Source organism: Rana temporaria, chromosome 12 (genome assembly GCF_905171775.1).
Source record: "Rana temporaria chromosome 12, aRanTem1.1, whole genome shotgun sequence".
NCBI lineage: Eukaryota > Metazoa > Chordata > Amphibia > Anura > Ranidae > Rana > Rana temporaria.
This window is the reverse complement of record NC_053500.1, coordinates 64,661,622-64,682,403: the sequence shown is the minus strand read 5'-3', so window position 1 is coordinate 64,682,403 and position 20,782 is coordinate 64,661,622. Positions and strand designations below refer to the sequence as shown.

The 20,782-nt window shown below is 48.5% G+C and overlaps 1 protein-coding gene across 3 annotated transcripts in view; it reads left to right on the top strand.

Moving 5' to 3' along the window:
• Positions 1-12,564: 12,564 nt before the first annotated feature.
• Positions 12,565-20,782, top strand: part of UNK (unk zinc finger) — a 102,214-nt gene continuing 93,996 nt past the window's right edge. Inside the window, exon 1 of one of the 3 annotated variants that reach the window (XM_040330521.1) lies at positions 12,565-12,785. In XM_040330521.1, the coding sequence (XP_040186455.1) occupies positions 12,679-12,785 (107 nt within the window). In that variant the 5' untranslated portion in view covers positions 12,565-12,678. The remainder of the gene's footprint in view (positions 12,786-20,782) is intronic. The other 2 variants (XM_040330522.1, XM_040330520.1) reach the window with 2 other exon arrangements.

Here is a 20,782-nt window from a genome sequence, read left to right as displayed (position 1 = left end):
TGCGGTGCAGGAAATGCACAGGAGTCACTGCGTTTCCTGCATGGCATTAGTGTGCAGGGCCGCCATCAGGGGGGTACAGGCAGTACACCTGTAAGGGGCCCGGCTGTCCCCAGGGGCCTGGGCGCCCCCCATTTTTTTGCACCCCCTTATCATCTCTGCTCCAGGGGGCCTATGCCTGAAGCTGTGTAAAGGACCCCAAAATTCCTGATGGCGGCCCTGTCAGCGTGACCCTAGGCTGAAGCTACAATCCGCCCATCATACAAAATCCCATGGTTTTCAATGGTGGCACACACCTGAATGTAGGGTTCTTTACATTTTAAAACATGAGCTCCTTCTCAGTTACAAGCTTCAAATGTTTTTGGCCCCAAATTACTTAATTGGGGCACAAGAAATGGTGCAAAAACACAATTTTTTGGGGGATAGAGTTATAACCTGGTCAGTTTTTTTTTGCCATCTGTGTCCCCTTGGCTTGATTTCCCTTCACTTCCTGTCCCATAGCCAAAACAGGAAGTGAGAGGAAATCCCTCCAAAGTGAGGGGATCCCCAGAACTAGTGTCCCCATTGGAAGATTTCTCTTCTATTCCTGTTTTGGTGACAACGCAAAAGTTACATTTTCTTTCACTTTCACTGATATTGGTCACCAGGACAAATAGAGAGGATGAATTTCTGTAACGGGGTCACAGACATCAATAAAAAATGACACGTGTTCTAATCCATCTCCACTCTATTCAAAGCTATCAAAATAAAACAGTTTTGCCTTTAGCTCTTCTTTAAGCAGTGTTTTCTGTGGATGTGTATACTATAAGTAGAGAGTAAATTTGTATGTTTATGAGACAATCCCTCCTGGGGTCTCCGTAATTATCATTTCTATATCCCACAATGGCGGGCGTAGGCACTACAATGCAATGTTGTTGTACCCAATAACAATCCTTATGTCAGCGTAGAATGTGATTCGAATTTGAATCGGTTTGCCCTCACCCCGTATAATGGGTGGAAATTTTTCACAACTGATGTATTTATTTACAAAACATTGCACCGTTCAAATGGAAAGTTGGATTTGATCACCTGTATGGTTTATTTCCTGTAGGCAGCTATCGCATAATTCATCTCCAGGGGTCAACATTTATTCTAAGACCTTATACACAGACATACAGCACTGTGCAAAAGTTTTAGGCAGGTGTGATGAAATGCCGGAAAGTAAGAATGCTTTCAAAAATATTTATTTAAATTGTTTATTTTTTTTATCAATTTACAAAATGCAAAGTGGGCAAACAGAAAATAAATCAATATTTGGTGTGACTACCCTTTGGCCTCAAACCAGCATCAATTCTAAAACTTCGTACACACGATCGGACTTTTCCGTGGATTTTGGTCCGAAGGGCGTTGGCCGTGAACTTGTTCTGCAGACACACGGCAGAACATTTTCAGCCAACATTCATCAAATCACGTGGTTTTTCATCTCTTTACCGCCACCCTTTGGGCAACTTCTGCTAATGTTGTCTGATGTTTAGCGTTGGTTCTGAGCATGCGTGTTTGTACTTTAGTCCGATGGACTTGTGTACACACGATCAGATGATCCTCCAAAGGACATTTGTTGTCGGAAAGTTTGAGAGCATGCACAGCGAACATTTGTCTTTTGAAAAACTGTCAATTGTCCGGTGCAGCATACACACGGTTGGATTGTCTGATAAAACACGTCCGATCGTGTGTATGGGCCTTTAGAGCGATTGGGTCCACCTGGCCATTTTTTCAAGCGGACCCGATCAGACCACCTACTGTTCTCTATGGGGCGGTGGATGTCAATGTTTTTTCAGTGTCCCATTCACACTGTAATACAGCCTAGAACTTCCATTGCTGCGAAAAAAGCAATGCACCAGGACGAATCGCACTGGATTTCGGCAGTGCATCGCACCACACAAAATTGCAGTGATTGAAGTGTACGTTTTGTACATTTCAAATAGAGCTAGTACAAAACAAAAAAAAGAGCAGCACTTTACATATACACTATATTACCAAAAGTATTGGGACACCTGCCTTTACACACATGAACTTCAATGCCATCCCAGTCTTAGTCCGTAGGATTCTATATGGAGTTGGCCCACCCTGAAGCTATAACAGCTTCAACTCTACTGGGAAGGCTGTCCACAAGGTTTAGTAGAGTGTCTATGGGAATGTTTGACCATTCTTCCAGAAGCGCATTTGTGAGTTCAGGTACTGATGTGGACCAGAAGACCTGGCTCGCAGTCTCCACTTTAATTCATCCCAAAGGTGTTCTTTGGGGTTGAGGTCAGGACTCTGTGCAGGCCAGTCAAGTTCCTCCACCCCAAACTCGCTCATCCATGTCTTAATGGACCTTGCTTTGGGCACTAGTCCAAATAATTTGGTGGAGGGTGGATTATGGTGTGGGGTTGTTTTTCAGGGGTTGGGCTTGGCCCCTTAGTTCCAGTAAAGGGAACTCTAAAAACGGTAGTAAACCCGCAGATTTTTTAACCCTGTAAGGCATTGCATACTAACGAGGCGTCGGCAGGTGATCTTGGTCCACGCCGAGGGAGAGGACATTTTCCCTCGGCGTGTCTTCCGGGTATCACGGCTTCGGCGCTGTGAGTGGCCGGAGCCGCAATGTCATCACTTCCACGAATGCGTGCGGGAGACTTCTTTCCGGCAAGGTCCAGCATCTGCCGGACCATTCAGCCGGGAACTCAGAGCGCATGCGCCGCTGAAGATAGCGGCTGCATGCAAGGGGAATATCTTCTAAACCGTACATAATACAGGAGATATTCTTTTTACCTACAGGTAATCCTTATTATAGACTTACCTGTAGGTCAAAGTGAAAAAAATAGGTATACAACCGCTTTAGGGCATCAGCATACCAAGACATTTTGGACAATTTCATGCTCCTAACTTTGTGGGAACAGTTTTGGCACCTTCTTGTTCCAACATGACTGCGCACCAGTGCACAAAGCAAGGTCCATAAAGACAAGGACTTAGCAAGGGTGGTGGAAAATTAACTTTAAGTGCAAAAATTCACATTATAATAGTAACTAAAACATATAAAATTAAATGTAACAATGTAAAAAATAAAAACTCCAAAGTGCTATAATGGTGTAAACCTCCCAACTCAAAACTTGTTGCACTTGAAATTATCTGTAGAGGGGTTTTCACCATTCCTGCTAAGTTAAAAAAAAATGTTTATGTCTTATTCTCATTTGTTAAACATGTGACATCACATATCACTGGAATTATTGCACTTGAAGTCAATCTGTATGGCAAATATCTATAGGAGGGGTTTCCACCATCCCTGCTAAGTTTCATTTTATACAGTATGTCTTATTTTTAGTCTGATGTGTATTATATGTGATGTCACGTAGTACAGAGGCCAGTATTGTGGTAATATGGAAGTTTATTAAGATTTCTATAAATTGGAGGATTCCACCATTATTAAGTTATTGATCAGTAAGTTAGTGCTGCACTTTTTTGTGGTGTGAGAACACATAACAGTGCTTAGCGGCAGGCCTTTTACTGACACTTTTTAAGTATAGTAAATAGTAGTGTAGTGATTACCTATCATACTAAAGATTGGCATGTGGCAACAGATTTCAGTTGCACTGATGGGCACTAATTGTCATTGATAGACGCAACTGATAGGCAGCGCTGATGGCTACTAATAACAAGCACTGATAGGCAGTGCTGATGGGCAGCACTAATTGGCACTGTGACAGAACCAGGACAGAGGCTTTTGGAGGAGACTGAATGCTAGCCCCTTACAGTTTCCACCGCCTCACCCGAGAAGCGAACGACGGTGCAGCTGGCTGGTCACAGAGACAGTGAGAGACTAGATTGTTTCTGATTGCCTCTATGGCCTTGGAAAACAGGAGTGACATCATGATGTCACTTCCGGACCGGTCCCCAAAAAAGATATAAAAACAATTTTTTTTTCCTCAGTTTAGGCCGATACGTATTCTTCTACCTATTTTTGGTAAAAAAAAAATCGCAATAAGCGTTTATCGATTGGTTTTTGCAAAATTTATAGCGTTTACAAAATAGGAGATAGTTTTATTGCATTTTATTAATATTTTTTTTTACTACTAATGGCGGCGATCAGCGTTTTTTTTCGTGACCGCGACATTATGGCGGACACATCGGACAATTTTGACACATTTTTGGGACCATTGTCATTTTCACAGCAAAAAATGCTATAAAAATGCATTGTTTACTGTGAAAATGACAATTGCAGTTTGGGAGTAAACCACTAGGGGGCGCTGAAGGGGTTAAGTGTGACCTCATATGTGTTTCTAACTGTAGGGGGCGGGGCTGGACGCGTGACGTCATTGATCATGTTTCCCTATATCAGGGAACACACGATCAATGACAGTGCCACAACGAAGAACAGGGAAGTTGTGTTTACACACACCTCTCCCCGTTCGTCAGCTCCGGAGGACCAATCGCGGGACACCAGCGGCGATCGGGTTCGCGGGGTCCCGCGGGTGCGGTCACTGAGCTTCGGACCGGTTTGCGTGCACGCGCCGGCGGTGCGTGCGACCCCACGGCTGGGCTTAAAGGGCCACGTATAGGTACTTGGATGTGCCCAGCCGTGCCATTCTGTCGACGTATATCGGCGTGAAGGGGTCCTTAAGTGGTTAAAGGGACAGTGTAAAAATAATTAAAAAAATTAAACGCATCCCCATCCCTCCGTGCTCGCATGTTGAAGCGAGTGCATACATACATACATAAATGGTGTTTGCACAACACGTGAGATATCACTATGAATGTCAGAGCGAAAGCAATAATTTTAGCATTAGATCTCCTCTGTAACTCTAAACAGGTAAACTGTAAAGGCAGTTAAAGTGGTTGTACACCCTTTACAACCACTTTAGGCTACAGGTAAGCCTATATTACCTGCACCGTTTAGGAGATATCCCCTGTCCCCTGCATACACCGATGTCATCGGCACATCCGCACTGGGGCAAACTGAAGCAACGGCACGTATGTTCGTGTGCCGTTAACGGCGGCTCCCACGCGGAAGTAAGCCCCGAGAGAGATGTCGGCGGCCGGAGGTGGGAGACGGGGACTGTCTCCCACCTCCGATCTGAGGTAAGTAATACATAATGAGCTAGTATGATATGCATACTAGCTAATTATGCCTTTGTCTTGCAGGTATTGTTTTTATTATTAGGGTTTACAACCACTTTAAAGCGTCTATGGAGATTTTTAAGTACTGTAGTTCGTCAGCATTCCACAAGCGTACGCAATTTCAAAGCATGACATTTTAGTTCTCTATTTACTCAGTGTAACATCATCTTTCACATTATACAAAAAAACTGGGGTGTATATATTGAGTTTTGTTTTTTAATTCATTAAAATGTATTTTTCCCCAAAAAAACAGCACTGCGTTGCTTTAAGTGACAATTGTGTGGTTGGGTGGCGCTGTACCCAAACATTGAAATCGTTTTTTCCTGGTGCCTCCATGGCAGCATACCTGTGACAAGCTCCGCCTTGGCTCCTCCCTCAGGACTAGTGAATATTATAAAAGTGTTGGTTAGCACAGCCCCCACATTCTCCTTTTTTTCCTCATACCTCATGGCAGTGAATTCTGGTCGGTTGTCCTTACCTTCTGCATTCGGCAGCTTCCGTCTGGGTTCAAGCCTCTCCCGGACGCGGTCCCTTCTCTTGGGCAGCTAAATGCGCTGATAAGGTAGGGAGTCCCTTCTGTAGGATCTTTTGGGACAAGCAGTTTGTCTCTTAACTAAGAGCTCTATCTGCACAGTGGTGTTTAGGCATTTGCTCAGTTGCTGGCTACAGAGGTAGCAGCCATTTCTGCATTTACTTTTGTTTTCTCTCCAGGTTTTCTCCCAATCCTGCCTTGCACTAGTCCTCTTTGTATTCATTCCCCTTTCTTATTGTGCCTAGCCCCCTGTAAACTTTTCCAGCTCCTTAGGAGCCGCGCTCGCTTAGCGCCGGCTTTTTATTTATGTTCGGCGTCCTCAGTCGCGTTCTGCGCATGCGCCGGCGGTGCGCGTCTTCCGGGTTCTCGTCCCGACGGTCGGCGCATGCGCGGTGGATCCGGAGGCTGCGGTGGCCATTTTGGATGAGGGCAGAGCGACGCTTTTTGCCCACAAGATGTCAGGCACAAGTCTAAAGCATTCTTCGCCTCTATGGATCCCTCTAGTGGCTTCAGTGAGACACCTAAAGGTTGCAGGAAGTACTACGCAGTCAGATGGCTCCAGGGAAACACTCTCTTCTCTTCAGGTAAGTAAAAGTAAAAAAAAAAAAAAAAATAATAATAATGTATGCATACATATGTTTTCTTTTAAAAATAAGACGGATACGTGTATTATATGTTTATTTAAATTAAAAAAAAAAAAAAAAAAAGGGGAAGTAGAAGAAATATAGCTTAAGTAAAAGATAATAATTAAAGATAAATACACATATAAAATAAAATATATTTTTTTCGTGTCTCCGGAAATAATAATAATAAAAAAAAAAAAAAATCACACCATTTATTCAGAGGTAAATCCCCAGATTAGGATCTGACCCCTGGTTTCCTCTTTATTCTTTTCTTGGCTGCTACTTCTGCTAAATCCACTCAGTGTGAGCCATTCGCCACCTGTACAAGATCCTACTCTACAGATGAGGTAAGGACCTACGTTCAGGTAAGCTTACAGATCTTAAAGGAAAAGAGTGCACTGAGGCTGGTACTTTCTTTTCAGCCCTGTACGCCAGAAGATGTCTAAGAGAACCTCAAGGCGACATGTGGACCATGGTGACTCTAGTCCACGTGGAGACGGGTCGTCCAGGCATAGGGATCATAGGAGTGGCAGGTAATCATCGGCCAAATAAACGCCGTCACTCGCGCTCTTTGAAGCCTAGATCCCCGAAATGTCAGACCCGTGGAGTCACCCCACTTCCAGACAAACCGGTCTGGCGGAATTGCCCAGTGGCAGAGGGCCAAAGCCTGCAAATGGCGGACCTACCTAAATACGCGGGAGAGAGTTCCTTTGCGGATTTGGGCCTCACAATGCCGCCACAACAACCGGCATCTTCTACTCTGGAGCAATAGGCGGAGGCGTCCATTCCCGGGCCATCTTCAAGTGAAATCTCGCCCAACGCCTGTCTCTTCCTTCAAACATCAGGAAGAGAATACTATCTCAGGGGACTTCTCCGATGTCCATGATGCCTTTTGTTTCGCTTTCACCACGGTCCAGCCGTATGTGCAGGCGGTGAAACTAGCAATCGGCTGGGAGGAGACTGGCACAGAAGTCTAAATCGTGCCTCCCTTTTCTCCTCCAGATTGCCTTTTCCCTCTCATGGGCAAATTGAGGAGTGTGATTGAGGAAGAGTGGAAGAGGACGGAGAGAGAATTCTCCATTGTTCAACTAGGAAAGTTATACCTCCTCAAAAGCAGTTTCCGCAATGCTTGGAAGCCCTCCAGTAGTCGATGGAGTGGTGGTAAAGTTGGCAAAGAACGTCACATTGCCCATGTAAGACTCAACCTCACTTAGAGGTCACTGATTGTACCTGTGTAATGGGCCACGTTGGGCCTTGTTCGGCTCAGTAAATACTGGCCGGCTGCTGTTTTGTTTTCTATGTCTCTTGTATAAAAAATTAAAAAAGGGGACTCGACTTCACTTAGGCACCCACTAGACAGAAGGTTGGATCTTGATCTTCCACCAGACGGTGGGCAAACACTTGTAATCCTGCGATGGCCCTGACATCAATGTCCACCCCCCTTTACGTCTGGACAGATGTGATGGAGTGCGCAATGCAACTGGATATCCCAAGGGGGATACCACCAGGGCCTTAGATGAGCTAAAGCTCTAAGCAGATCTTATTGGTGAATCCGCAATCGATTCTTTTCTATGCTCCCCTGGGTCAATGCTCCACATAGTCATGGCCAAACGGGCCTTGTGACTGGAACCATAGTCAACAGATATTGCCTCAAAACAGAGCTGGTACAAGATACCTTCTGACGGGAAAGCCTTGTTTAGGGAGAAATTGGGTAAGACCATCTCTCGCATCAATGGCGGGAAATTAGGCCTGTTACCCCAAGACAGACGATCCGGGTGCTCCAGCTCATTCGCACCAAGTTTTTAATACTCCAAGAGTGAGGACTACAGACAGTCCAGACGGAAGAAGGCTGTAGGCAGAGCTAGAGAAGCAAGCATTCCACCTTCCTCAAGCCCGTATGCGGAAGCTCATGCCTACCTCCACAGGATTCTGCCAAATCCTTTTTCCCAAGGGGGGTCAGACTCAAGTACTTCTCGAGGATCCGGGTTCAAGGTGCAGGGATCCCTGGGTAGTCTTCACAGTTGAATATGGTCACTTCTGGGCGTTTATAGACACAGCCCCCCTCCAAATCTTATTTTTTTTCCGACAAGGGTGTCGATGTTCCCCCAGAAAATCTGAAGCACTAGTGTTTTTTCTTCTCTCCTGTGCAGGAGCAGCAAGCAGTGGTCCCAGTACCTCTATCAGAGAGATTCTCGGTTTTTACTCCACCCTGTTTCTAGTTCCCAAGAGAAACGAAGGTTGGAGTTCCGTGATGGATCTGAAGAGTCTAACTCGCTAAGATCCTCCTGGAAATCTCTAAATGGTTTCGCTTCAAACGATTGTTCGTTTATTCCAACCGAGGTATTGGATGTTATCAATAGACTTGCAGGATGCTTACCTGCATGTACCTGTACTCCTCTCCTGAAATATCCAGGGTTTGCAGTGGGGCATGTACATCTTCAATTTTTGAGCCTTCCCATTCGGCCTCTGCACATCACCAAAAGTCTTTATGAAGATCCTAATTGCTATCATAACCCCTCCAGGAGAATTAGGACTCTGAAGTACACCACTACAGAATGACCTTTGTCCCATGGTGAAGAATCCAGCCCAATTAGTGGAACAGAACAGTACAGTAAACTTCCCGCCTCAAAGGTAAAGTCCACTATTCGGCAGATGAAGGGAGTCAGTGTGACATCCTACCTGTGGGCATTGAACTGTCTGAGCCTAATAGGCCAGATGTTGTCATGCATCACTATGGTATTAGCATTCGAGACATTTCCAGCCAGAGTTTTGGAGGCGACAGAACAGACCGTATCTATCTCAATCCATATACCTGACGACCCTGATGCCCAGGAGTCTACATGGGTGGATGAAGAAATACACGCTTATGAAATCGCATCCATCAGGACATGTCAACTGGATCACAACTACTACCGATACCAGTGCGGCAAGTGGGGGCTCACACTAGATCCAGATCTCAGGGCAGGGAAGATGGTCCTTCCATACAACATGCCTAGTATCGAATAGCCTGGAGGTTCAGGAATCCTTCCTTTTGCATTGCTAACACTAGAAATTTGAGGTACAGGCAACCCAGTTCCCACCTCCGAATGGCCAAGAGGGCTGCAGTGTCTTATTGGCACTGACAAGAAGGAATGCACAGCAGGACCTGCTGAGGGAAGTGGAAACAATAATCCTTTGGGCAGAAAGGAATCTAAAGACTTAAAAACAGGCTTTCTGCCCAGTCATCTCAATTCAAGGGCCGTCCACCTATCTCGGGGGTTCGTTGATTCCAAAGAATGGTTTCTGCACCAGAAAGTTTTCACCTAGATAGTGGTCCAGTGGGTCCCCTCGAGCCGGACCTATTTGCGACAGCACCAAGATTTCAAAGTTCGTCCCGAGGCCTCCTCATCCCCAAGCAGAAGCAGTAGATGCGATCCCTGCAACCTGGTCTATGCCTTTTTTCCAGGGTCTCTCATTCCAAAGCTCCTGTGGAGCCTCATGGTAGGAACCATGACGGTGATAGCAGGCCTACCGCACTGGCCAAGACATCCTTGTTTTCCCACAACAATGTACCTGAATACCAAGCCTTCAGTCAGGGTTCCAATAATACCTTTCTCCTGTCATAAGTACGTCGCACCTATCCAGTTCCCCACAGGTTGGATCTTCACATCTGGCAGATGAAAGGGAAAGGTTCCAATCCATAGGATGTTCCAACAAGGTTATCGCAACCCTGCTCAGGGCAAGAAAGCCATCCACAAACAGGATATAGGATAGGCTTATATAGTTACATTGTTGATCAAGTTGAGAAAAGACTCAAGTCCATCCAGTACAACCACAAACAAGGTGCGGAACAGGTTCTGGGCCTTCATGATTGGCAGAAGCGGTGTTCCAGATTCTCCATCATCCTCTCAAATTCTTGAATGCTTGCAGGCAGGCTTAGACCTAGGTCTTGCTTGAGTACACTAAGGGTACGTGCAGCGGCAATTTCAGCAGCAGCCAGTTAAAATGGACAGAGGATTCATTAATAATCCAATTTTTCAAAGCCGTCAAAGAGCCGATCGCCAACTAAACATTCTTTTCCACTCGGGGCCTTGCTATCATCCTAGAGTCCTTAGCCAATTCACCTCTTGTCCCTTCAGAGTCAACATCGCTTTGGAATCTAACCATGCAGCTATTCTTCTGCATAGCCATAATCTCTGGCAGACATGTTTGCAGTACTCCCAGATTTAGGAGCGGATTATAATCCTATCATATTCTATCCTGACAGAGTGGAACTCGGAACTGTTCGGGGATTTAGCCCCAAGGTCATATCATCCTCGAACATGTCATAAACTTGGGCGCTTCCAACATTTTCAAGACAGGGCTCAGGTTCCCTTCACGAGCTGGACATTTTCTCCACTTTCAGGTGACATCCGCAGGCTACGGCATCCTTCAGGGACTCTACCAGGTTGTTTTTAACTCCCTAGGTTGGAAAACAAGGGCATGGAGGCGCCAGCAAGAACGATTGCCTTGTGGCTCATCCACAAGGTGTACAGGGCAAAAGGACTGTGATCCTCTTTGGCAGTCTGGGCGTACTCCACCAGAGCGGTTCCTGCCTCTTGGGCGGCAAGAGCGAGTGCATCAATTGAAGCTATTCGCAGCGCAACGACTGGGGCGTCCCAGCATATGTTTCTGAAAAATTTGCAGAGTGGAGCTCTTTTTCATCAGTGGAGTTCGGCAGTCAGACGGCGAATAGGCCTTTTGGTTCTTCTTTTAAATGATAAAAAAAAAAAAAAAAAAACTCTTTGAATCATCCCACCCATCTCAGCTAGTTATTTGTCACAGGTATGCTGCCATGGAGGCACCAGGAAAACGGAAAATTGTATCATACTTACCAGTAATTTTCCTTTCCTGGTGCCTATCCATGGCAGCATACAATCCCTCCCTTCGGTATTCTATATTACGGAGAATGTGGGGGCTGTGCTAACCAACACTTTTATAATATTCACTAGTCCTGAGGGAGGAGCCAAGGCGGAGCTTGTCACAGGTATGCTGCCATGGATAGGCACCAGGAAAGGAAAATTACTGGTAAGTATGATACAATTTTCCGTTTTTTTCCTCACACAGAGCTTTCTTTTGGTGGTATTTGATCACCTCTGCGGTTTTTATTTTTTGCGCTATAAACAAAAAAAGGCCGACAATATTGAAAAAAATATATATATTTTTAACTTTTTTGCTATAATAAATATCCCTAATTTAAAAAAAATAAAATAACTTCTTCATCAGTTTAGGCCGATATATATCCTTCTACATATTTTGGGTTAAAAATAAAAAATCGCAATAAACGTATATTGATTGGTTTGCACAAAAGTTATAGCGCCTACAAAATAGGGAATAGATTTATGGCATTTTATTATTAATTTTTTTTTTTTACTAGTTTTTTATCGGGACTGCGACATTGCGGCGGAGAGATCGGACACTTTTGACACATTTTTGGGACCATTGACATTTATACAGCGATCACGGCTATAAAAATGCACTGATTACTGTGTAAATGTCACTGGCAGGGAAGGGGTTAACACTAGGGGCGATCAAGGGGTTAACCGTGTTCTCTCAGCGTGTTCTAACTGTGGGGGGAGGTGGGACTGACTAGAGGAGAAGCCAATTTTTGTTCCTGCCAAGTAGGAACATACAATCTGTTTCTCCTCCCCTGTCAGAGCAGGGATTTGTGTGTTTACACATACAAATCCCCGTTCTGGCTCCCGCTGGAGTCTGGACACGTGCATCAGGTCCCCTGCTGTGCAGCGGGTGCGAATGCCTCCTTTGACTCTTAAAGGAGCCGCCATACACATAGGGCGACTCACGCAGGAGAGCCAACCTGCTGCCGTATATGTACAGAAGCCTGACGGGAAGTAGTTAAAAGACCACTGCGCAAATATAGTGTGACATAAACCACCATTTTATTCCCTGCTAAAATAATTATATGTTTGGGGTTTTTAAGTAATTTTCAAAAAGTGCCAGAAAAGGTCTGGTCTTGAAGTGGTTAATTGAAAAAAAAAAAAAAAAAGAGAGAATGTGAAAGTAATGATGAAAATCTCTCGTCGTGCAGTAACCCCCTCACCTAATAATGGGGTACATGCAGCCCCTTTCATTTATGTCATCTCTCCCCTTCTCACACATCCGGAGAGGAGCAGAGACCGGAAACACGATCAGTAAACTACAACTCCCGCCATGCTCTGCGCCACCCATCCGCTTAGGCACCCTGCTTCCCTCTAGCGGAGGTAGGAGCGCAGCACCCCTTCTCTCCCTTCCCTCGCAGTGCCTCGGAAGCACTTCTGACTTCCTCTCATGGCGCCCGCGCAGGCGCGCTCGGCCCCCACCGCGGCGTTCCGCGTAGAGCCAGCGATAAAAGGAACGTAGGAGGGAGGCCCGAAGATGTCTAAGGGCCCCGTCCCCACTTCACCGTCCGCCTCGTCCGCTTCCCCGGCAGCAGTGGCGAGCGGAGCGCTCCAGGCGCAGCCCGAGAAGCCGCAGCACTACACGTACGTAAAAAAAAACACGGCACAAGACGGCTGACGTCAGCGGGAGGCGTGAGTCACGCGCAGTGCCCCGCGCCCAGGCCGGCGGGAACCGGTCAAACCTGGAGAAAGTGGGCGGTGCCTTGTTGGGGCGCCAGGCGTGCGGGGCTCGGCGTTGTCAGAGAGTACAGGATGTGTCACCGCTTCCGGGAGAGGTCCTCACCTACTGTGACAGGGACTTCCCCTTTAATGTGTGTCCTTCCTGTACTTACCTCACAAGGGTGGACCCAGGAGGACTCTGCAAACTCTCTATATTCTACTGATAATGAATCACCCTTCATACCCTGAACATCCACTTCAGGTGCACCCCCCCCCATCTCTACATAGTAATAATACATAGCACACACCCCCCCCCCCACTGTATTTATATAAATACAAATTATCAGTATTACTCATGGAGAGAAGGGCCCCTTACATTGGGGGTCAGCGGAGGAGGGCCCCTTACATTGGGGGTCAGCGGAAGAGGGCCCCTTACATTGGGGGTCAGCGGAGGAGGGCCCCTTACATTGGGGGTCATCGGAGGAGGGCCCCTTACATTGGGGGTCATCGGAGGAGGGCCCCTTACATTGGGGGTCAGCGGAAGAGGGCCCCTTACATTGGGGGTCAGCGGAGGACGGCCCCTTACATTGGGGGTCAGCGGAGGAGGGCCCCTTACATTGGTGGTCAGCGGAGGAGGGCCCCTTACATTGGTGGTCAGCGGAGGAGGGCCCCTTACATTGGGGGTCAGCGGAAGAGGGCCCCTTACATTGGGGGTCAGCGGAAGAGGGCCCCTTACATTGGGGGTCAGCGGAGGACGGCCCCTTACATTGGGAGTCAGCGGAGGAGGGCCCCTTACATTGGTGGTCAGCGGAGGAGGGCCCCTTACATTGGGGGTCAGCGGAGGAGGGCCCCTTACATTGGGGGTCAGCGGAGGAGGGCCCCTTACATTGGGGGTCAGCGGAGGACGGCCCCTTACATTGGGGATCAGCGGAGGAGGGCCTCTTACATTGGGGGTCAGCGGAGGAGGGCCCCTTACATTGGGGGTCAGCGGAGGAGGGCCCCTTACGTTGGGGGTCAGCGGAGGAGGGCCCCTTACGTTGGGGGTCAGCGGAAGAGGGCCCCTTACATTGGGGGTCAGCGGAAGAGGGCCCCTTACATTGGGGGTCAGCGGAGGACGGCCCCTTACATTGGGGGTCAGCGGAGGAGGGCCCCTTACATTGGGGGTCAGCGGAGGACGGCCCCTTACATTGGGGGTCAGCGGAGGAGGGCCCCTTACATTGGGGGTCAGCGGAGGACGGCCCCTTACATTGGGGGTCAGCGGAGGAGGGCCCCTTACATTGGGGGTCAGCGGAGGAGGGCCCCTTACATTGGGGGTCAGCGGAGGAGGGCCCCTTACATTGGGAGTCAGCGGAGGAGGGCCCCCTTACATTGGGGGTCAGCGGCAGGGCCATCTTAATAGCCTCATGGGCCCCTGGGCAAAGTAATCCTATGGGCCCCTACAAGGTTGCCCCAATTTACGCACCAACTCTCAAGAATGGTAGTACAATATTTCTACTTTACAGTATGTGACTTGCCACCGTCCCCTGTCACCAGATTCGGCGTGTCACTTGCCACTGTCACCTGCAACAAAATTCAGCATATTACTTTCCACTGTCACCTGCCACACAATTCAGTGTGTCACTTGCCACTGTCACCAGATTCAGTGTGTCACTTGCCACCAAATTCAGCGTGTCACTTGCCACCAAATTCAGTGTGTCACTTGCCACCAAATTCAGCGTGTCACTTGCCATTGTCACCTGCCACCAGATTCGGTGTGTCACTTGCCACTATCACCAGATTCAGTGTGTCACTTGCCACCAAATTCAGCGTGTCACCTGCCACCAGATTCGGTGTGTCACTTGCCACTATCACCAGATTCAGCGTGTCTGGAAGGGGGGGAGAAGGAAGGGAGAGAAGGATGGGGGGAGGGTGAAGGAAAGCGGGAAAAAAAAGAGGAGTAGGGAGGAGAGAGAGGAGGAGGGGGGAGAGGTGGGGGAGAGAAGCAAGGCGAGGGAGAAGGAAGAGGGGAGGTGGAGGAGAGAAATGGGGGGGAGAGAAGGAAGGCAAGGGAGAAGGAAGAGGGGAGGTGGAGGAGAGAAATGGGGGGGGGGGAGGAAGGCGAGGGAGAAGGAAGAGGGGAGGTGGAGGAGAGAAATGGGGGGGGGTGAAGGAAGAGGGGAGGTGGAGGAGAGAAATGGGGGGGAGAGAAGGAAGGCGAGGGAGAAGGAAGAGGGGAGGTGGAGGAGAGAAATGGGGGGGGGGAGAAGGAAGAGGGGAGGTGGAGGAGAGGAATGGGGGGGGGGGGGAGGAAGGCGAGGGAGAAGGAAGAGGGGAGGTGGAGGAGAGAAATGGGGGGGGGGGGGAGGAAGGCGAGGGAGAAGGAAGAGGGGAGGTGGAGGAGAGAAATGGGGGGGGGGGGAAGGAAGGCGAGGGAGAAGGAAGAGGGGAGGTGGAGGAGAGAAATGGGGGGGAGAGAAGGAAGGAGGGAGAAAGAAGAGGAGGGGGGGGGGGGAAGGAAAGCGGGAAAAAAAGTGGAGCAAGGAGAAGGGAGGAGAGAGAGGAGGAGGGGGGGAGAGGAGGGGGGAGAAAAGGAAGGGGGGCAGAGAGGGAGAGAAGAAGGGGGGAGAGGGAGAGAAGAAGGGGGGAGAGAGAGAAGTAAGGGGGGGAGAGAAGAAGGGGGGAGAGAGAAGTAAGGGGGGGGAGAGAAGGAAGGGGGAGAGAGGAAGGGGGAGAGAAGAAGGGGGGAGAGAGAAGGAAGGGGTCTTTGACCTTTGACTTTTTAGTCTTCCCGCCCACAGTCACTCATCCCCTTCACAGACGTAGCTAGCAGCACACATGCAAGGAGAGAGGGGCGGGAGAAGGCATGTGGAGGGTACAGGACGGAGCGGCGTGTCACTGCACATTGAGCAGTGAGGGTGGAGCGGCTCAGCAGCCATCAAGGGAGGAGAGGAGAAGCTACGGGTTTCCTGGCCATTCCCGGGTGTGCTGCGGATGTTCCGCGGGCGACGGAAGGTGTTTCTGAACTTTCTGGTGCTGTGGAGAGCCTTAGTTAGCTGGTATCTTCGGCGGTGATGTGGAGCTGTACACCGCCAAAGATACCAGCTAACTAAGGCTCTCCACAGCACCAGAAACACATTCCTCCGCTCGCGGAACATCTGCAGCACACACAGGAATGGCCAGGAAGAAATGCACCATACCAAGCTCCCTCCCTCACTTCTTTCCTCCTATAGATTGAGCGCCGCCGCTGCCGACTACTCATTCAGCTCACCTCGAGCGCAAACACCAACTGACACTCCTCCGGGGGCCCTGGCTAGTTTTCCAGCTCTGATGGGGAGCTATTTGTCCAGCTCTGATGGGGCCCAAGGTCACGTGGGGCCCCCGGGCTGTGCCCAGGGGTGCCCGCTCAGTAAGACGGCCCTGGTCAGCGGAGGAGGGCCCCTTACATTGGGGGTCAGCGGAGGACGGCCCCTTACATTGGGGGTCAGCGGAGAAGGGCCTCTTACATTGGGGGTCAGTGGAGGAGGTCCCCTTATGTTGGGGGTCAGCGGAGGAGGGCCCCTTATGTTGGGGGTCAGCGGAGGAGGGCCCCTTACGTTGAGGGTCAACGGAGGAGGGCCCCTTACATTGAGGGTCAACGGAGGAGGGCCCCTTTTGTTGGGGTCAGCGGAGGAGGGCCCCTTACATTGGTGGTCAGCGGAGGAGGGCCCCTTACATTGGTGGTCAGCGGAGGAGGGCCCCTTACATTGGGGGTCAGCGGAGGAGGGCCCCTTACATTGGTGGTCAGCGGAGGAGGGCCCCTTACATTGGTGGTCAGCGGAGGAGGGCCCCTTACATTGGTGGTCAGCGGAGGAGGGCCCCTTACATTGGTGGTCAGCGGAGGAGGGCCCCTTACATTGGTGGTCAGCGGAGGAGGGCCCCTTACATTGGTGGTCAGCGGAGGAGGGCCCCTTACATTGGTGGTCAGCGGAGGAGGGCCTCTTATGCCGCGTACAGACGGTCGTTTTTTGTGATAGAAAAAAACTTTTTATGTGATGAAAAAAAACAAAGTTTTTCAAACTTCATTTTCAAAAACGATGTAGCATGCACGCCATCGTTTTTTCCAAAAGCTCTAGCAAAGCGCGGTTACGTTCAGCACGTACGACGGCACTCTATTCCATTTAAACTCGAGTCCTAACTTGCTTCTGAGCATGCGCAGGTTTAAAAACGTCGTTTTAAACGTTGTTTTAGCCTACACATGGTCATTTTTTATGACACAAAAAACGACGTTTTCCCCACACACTGTCATTTAAAATGCCGTTTTTAAAAACGTTGTTTTTTTACATCACATAAAGCGACCGTGTGTACGGGGCATTACATTGGGGGTCAGCGGAGGAGGGCCCCTTACATTGGGGGTCAGCGGAGGAGGGCTCATTACATTGGGGGGTCAGCGGAGGAGGGCCCCTTATGTTGGGGGTCAGCGGAGGAGGGCCCCTTACATTGGGGGTCAGCGGAGGAGGGCCCATTACATTGGGGGGTCAGTGGAGGAGGGCCCCTTATGTTGGGGGTCAGCGGAGGAGGGCCCCTTACATTGGGGGTCAGCGGAGAAGGGCCCCTTACATTGGGGGTCAGCAGAGCAGGGCCCCTTACGTTGTAGGGGCAGCGGAGGAGGGCCCCTTACGTTGGTGGTCAGGGGAGGAGGGCCCCTTACATTCGGGGTCAGCGGAGGAGAGCCCCTTACATGGTGGTCAGCGGAGGAGGGCTCCCTTAAGTTAGTGGTCAGCGGAGGAGGCTCCCTTGCGTTGGTGGTCAGCGAAGGGGGGCTCCCTTACGTTGGTGGTCAGTGGAGGAGGGCCCCTTACGTTGGTGGTCAGCGGAGGAGGCTCCCTTACGTTGGTGGTCAGTGGAGAAGGGCCCCTTACACTGGGGGTCAGCGGAGGAGGGCCTCTTACACTGGTGGTCAGTGGAGGAGGGCCTCTTACACTGATGGTCAGTGGAGGAGGGCCTCTTACACTGGTGGTCAGTGGAGGAGGGTTCCTCACTTTGATGGTCAGTGGAGGAGGGCCTCTTACACTGATGGTCAGTGGAGGAGGGTTCCTCACTTTGATTGTTAGTGGAGGAGGGCCTTACATTTGTGGTCAGTGGAGGAGTGCCCTCTTACATTGGTGGTCAGTGGAGGAGGGCCCCTTACATTGGTGGTCAGCAGGGGAGGGCCCCTTATATTGGTAGTGCGCAGAGTAGAGCCTCATTACTTTGGTGGTCAGTAGAGAAGAATGCCTTTACATTGGTGGTGGTCAGAATAGCCCATCTATTGGGGGTCAGTGTAGTGCCTTCTAACATTAGTGGTCAGTAGGAAGAGTACCCTGACACATTGGGGGTCAGCAGCAAGACTGCACTGTTACATTGGGGGCCAGTAGGAAGAGTGCCTTGTCTAATTGGGGGTCAGTAGAAAGAATGTCCCATTATATTGGGGATCAGTAGGAAGAGTGCCTGTTAAATTGGGGGTACCTTGTTACATTGGGGGCCCCCATTACATTGGGGGCCAGTAGGGAATGTGCCCTGTTACATTGAGGGCCAGTAGAAAAATCCTATTAAAATTGGGTGTCAGTGTAATGCCTTCTTACAATGGTGGTCAATAGGAAGATAAATCCACCACTGTTCACTTCTTAAGCAATCTGTAGAGAAGCCCTAAAATCCATAGAACATTGGCTGAGAAAGGCTATTCCTATATACAGTGTATATAAAAAGTCTACACACCTCTGTTAAAATGTCAGGTTTCTGTGTATAAAAAAAAAGAGAGACATTTCGGAACTTTTTCCACCTTTAGGGCACTTTAACACTTAGGCGCGGGGGCGTTGGCGGTAAAGCTGCTGTTTTAGCTGCGATTTACCGGTTTGGAGGAGCTTTTTGGCTGTTAGTGGGGTGCATTTAAACCCCGCTAGCGGCCGGAAAAAGGGTTAAAAGCGCCCACAAAGCACCGCGGCAGGTGCTTCGGCAGCGCTGACCATTGATTTCAAAGCGCCTCAAAGATGCTGCTTGCAGAACTTTTATTAACGTTCTGCAAGTGCACCGCTCCAGTGTGAAAGCACTCAGTGACTGGAGAGGCGCTTTGCAGGTACTATTTTTAGCGCCTGTAAAGTGTGAAAGTAGCCTTAATGTGACCTATAAACTGTACAAATTGAATATCAAACTGAAATCTTTTAAGGGGGGGGGGGAGTAAAAATAAAAAAATAAAATAATGTGGTTGCATAAGTGTGCACACCCTCTTATAACTGGGGATGTAGCTGTGCTCAGAATTAAGCAATCATATTCAAACTCGTGATAAATAGGAGTCAGTACACACCTGTCATCATTTAAAGTGCCTCTGATTAACCCCAAGTAATGTTCAGCTGTTCTAGTAGGTCTTTCCTGACATTTTCTTAGTGGCATCCTACAGCAAAAGCCATGGTCCACAGAGAGCTTCCAAAGCATCAGAGGGATCTTATTGTTAAAAGGTATCAGTCAGGAGAAGGGTATAAAAGAATTTCCAAGGCATTAGATATACTATGAAACACAGTGAAGACCGTCATCATCAAATGGAGAAAATCTGCCACAACAGTGACATTACCAAGAACTGGACATTCCTCCAAAATGTATGATAAGAAAACTGGTCGGAGGCTGCCAAGAGGTCAACAGCAACATTAAAGGAGCTGCAGGAATATCTGGCAAGTACTGGCTGTGTGGTACATGTGACAACAATCTCCCGTATTCTTCATATGTTTGGGCTTTGGGGTAGAGTAGCAAGAAGGAAGCCTTTTCTTACAAAGAAAACATCAAAGCCCGGATAATTTTTGGAAAAACACATCTGAAGTCTCCCAAAAGCCTGTGAGAAAATGTGTTGTGGTCTGATTAACTTTTTGGCCAAAATTCCAAGATATGTTTGGTGCAAAAACAACACTGCACATCACCAAAAAAAACACCATACTCACCGTGAAGCATGGTGGTGGCAGGATCATGCTTTGGGGCGGTTTTTCTTCAGCTGGAACAGGGGCTTTAGTCAAGGTAGAGGGAATTGTGAACAGCTCCAAATAGTAGTCAATATTGGCACAAAACATTCAGGCTTCTGCTAGAAAGCTGAACATGAAGAGGAACTTCATCTTTCAGCATGACAACGACCGAAAGCAAACATCCAAATCAACAAAAGAGTGACTTCACCAGAAGAAAATTATAGTTTTGGAATGGCCCAGCCAGAGCCCAGATCCGAATCAGATTGAAAATCTGTGGGGTGATCTGAAGAGGACTGTGCACAGGAGATGTTCTCGCAATCTGACAGATTTGGAGTGTTTTTGCAAAGAAGAGTGGGCACAAGTCAAGATGTGCCATGCTGATAGACGCATACCCAAAAAGACTGAGTGCTGTGATAAAATCAAAAGGTGCTTCAACAAAGTATAAGACCCCCATACACACTGATTTTCTGCAGATTATTTGTCTTCAGATTTACCAAAACCACGTAGTGCAAGGGCTTGCCTGATTGAAACTCTCTAGGTTTGACCTCATATTATATGGTTTTGGTAAATCTGAAGACAAAAATCTGCAGAAAACGTAATAGTGTGTACGGGGCTTTAGTTGAAGGATGTGCACACTTATGCAACCATATTATTATTTTTTTTCTTCCCCCCACCTAAAAGATTTCAGTTTGTTGTTCAACTGAGTTGTACAGTTTATATGTGACATTAAAGGTGGAAAAAGTTCGTAAATTATTTATTTTTGTCTAATTTTTTTACATCACAGAAACCTGACCTTTTAACAGGGGTGTGTAGACTTCTTTTATCCACTGTACCTTTAGAGAGATGACGCCCCATTCTGTAAAACACAAATAGTAAGGCTGCATTCACATCTGAGTGTTTTCAGTTCGTATAACGCTCCTCTCAAAAGTTCCAGAATGCCCAACAAGCAAAATCCCATTCATTTAACCACTTGCTTACGGG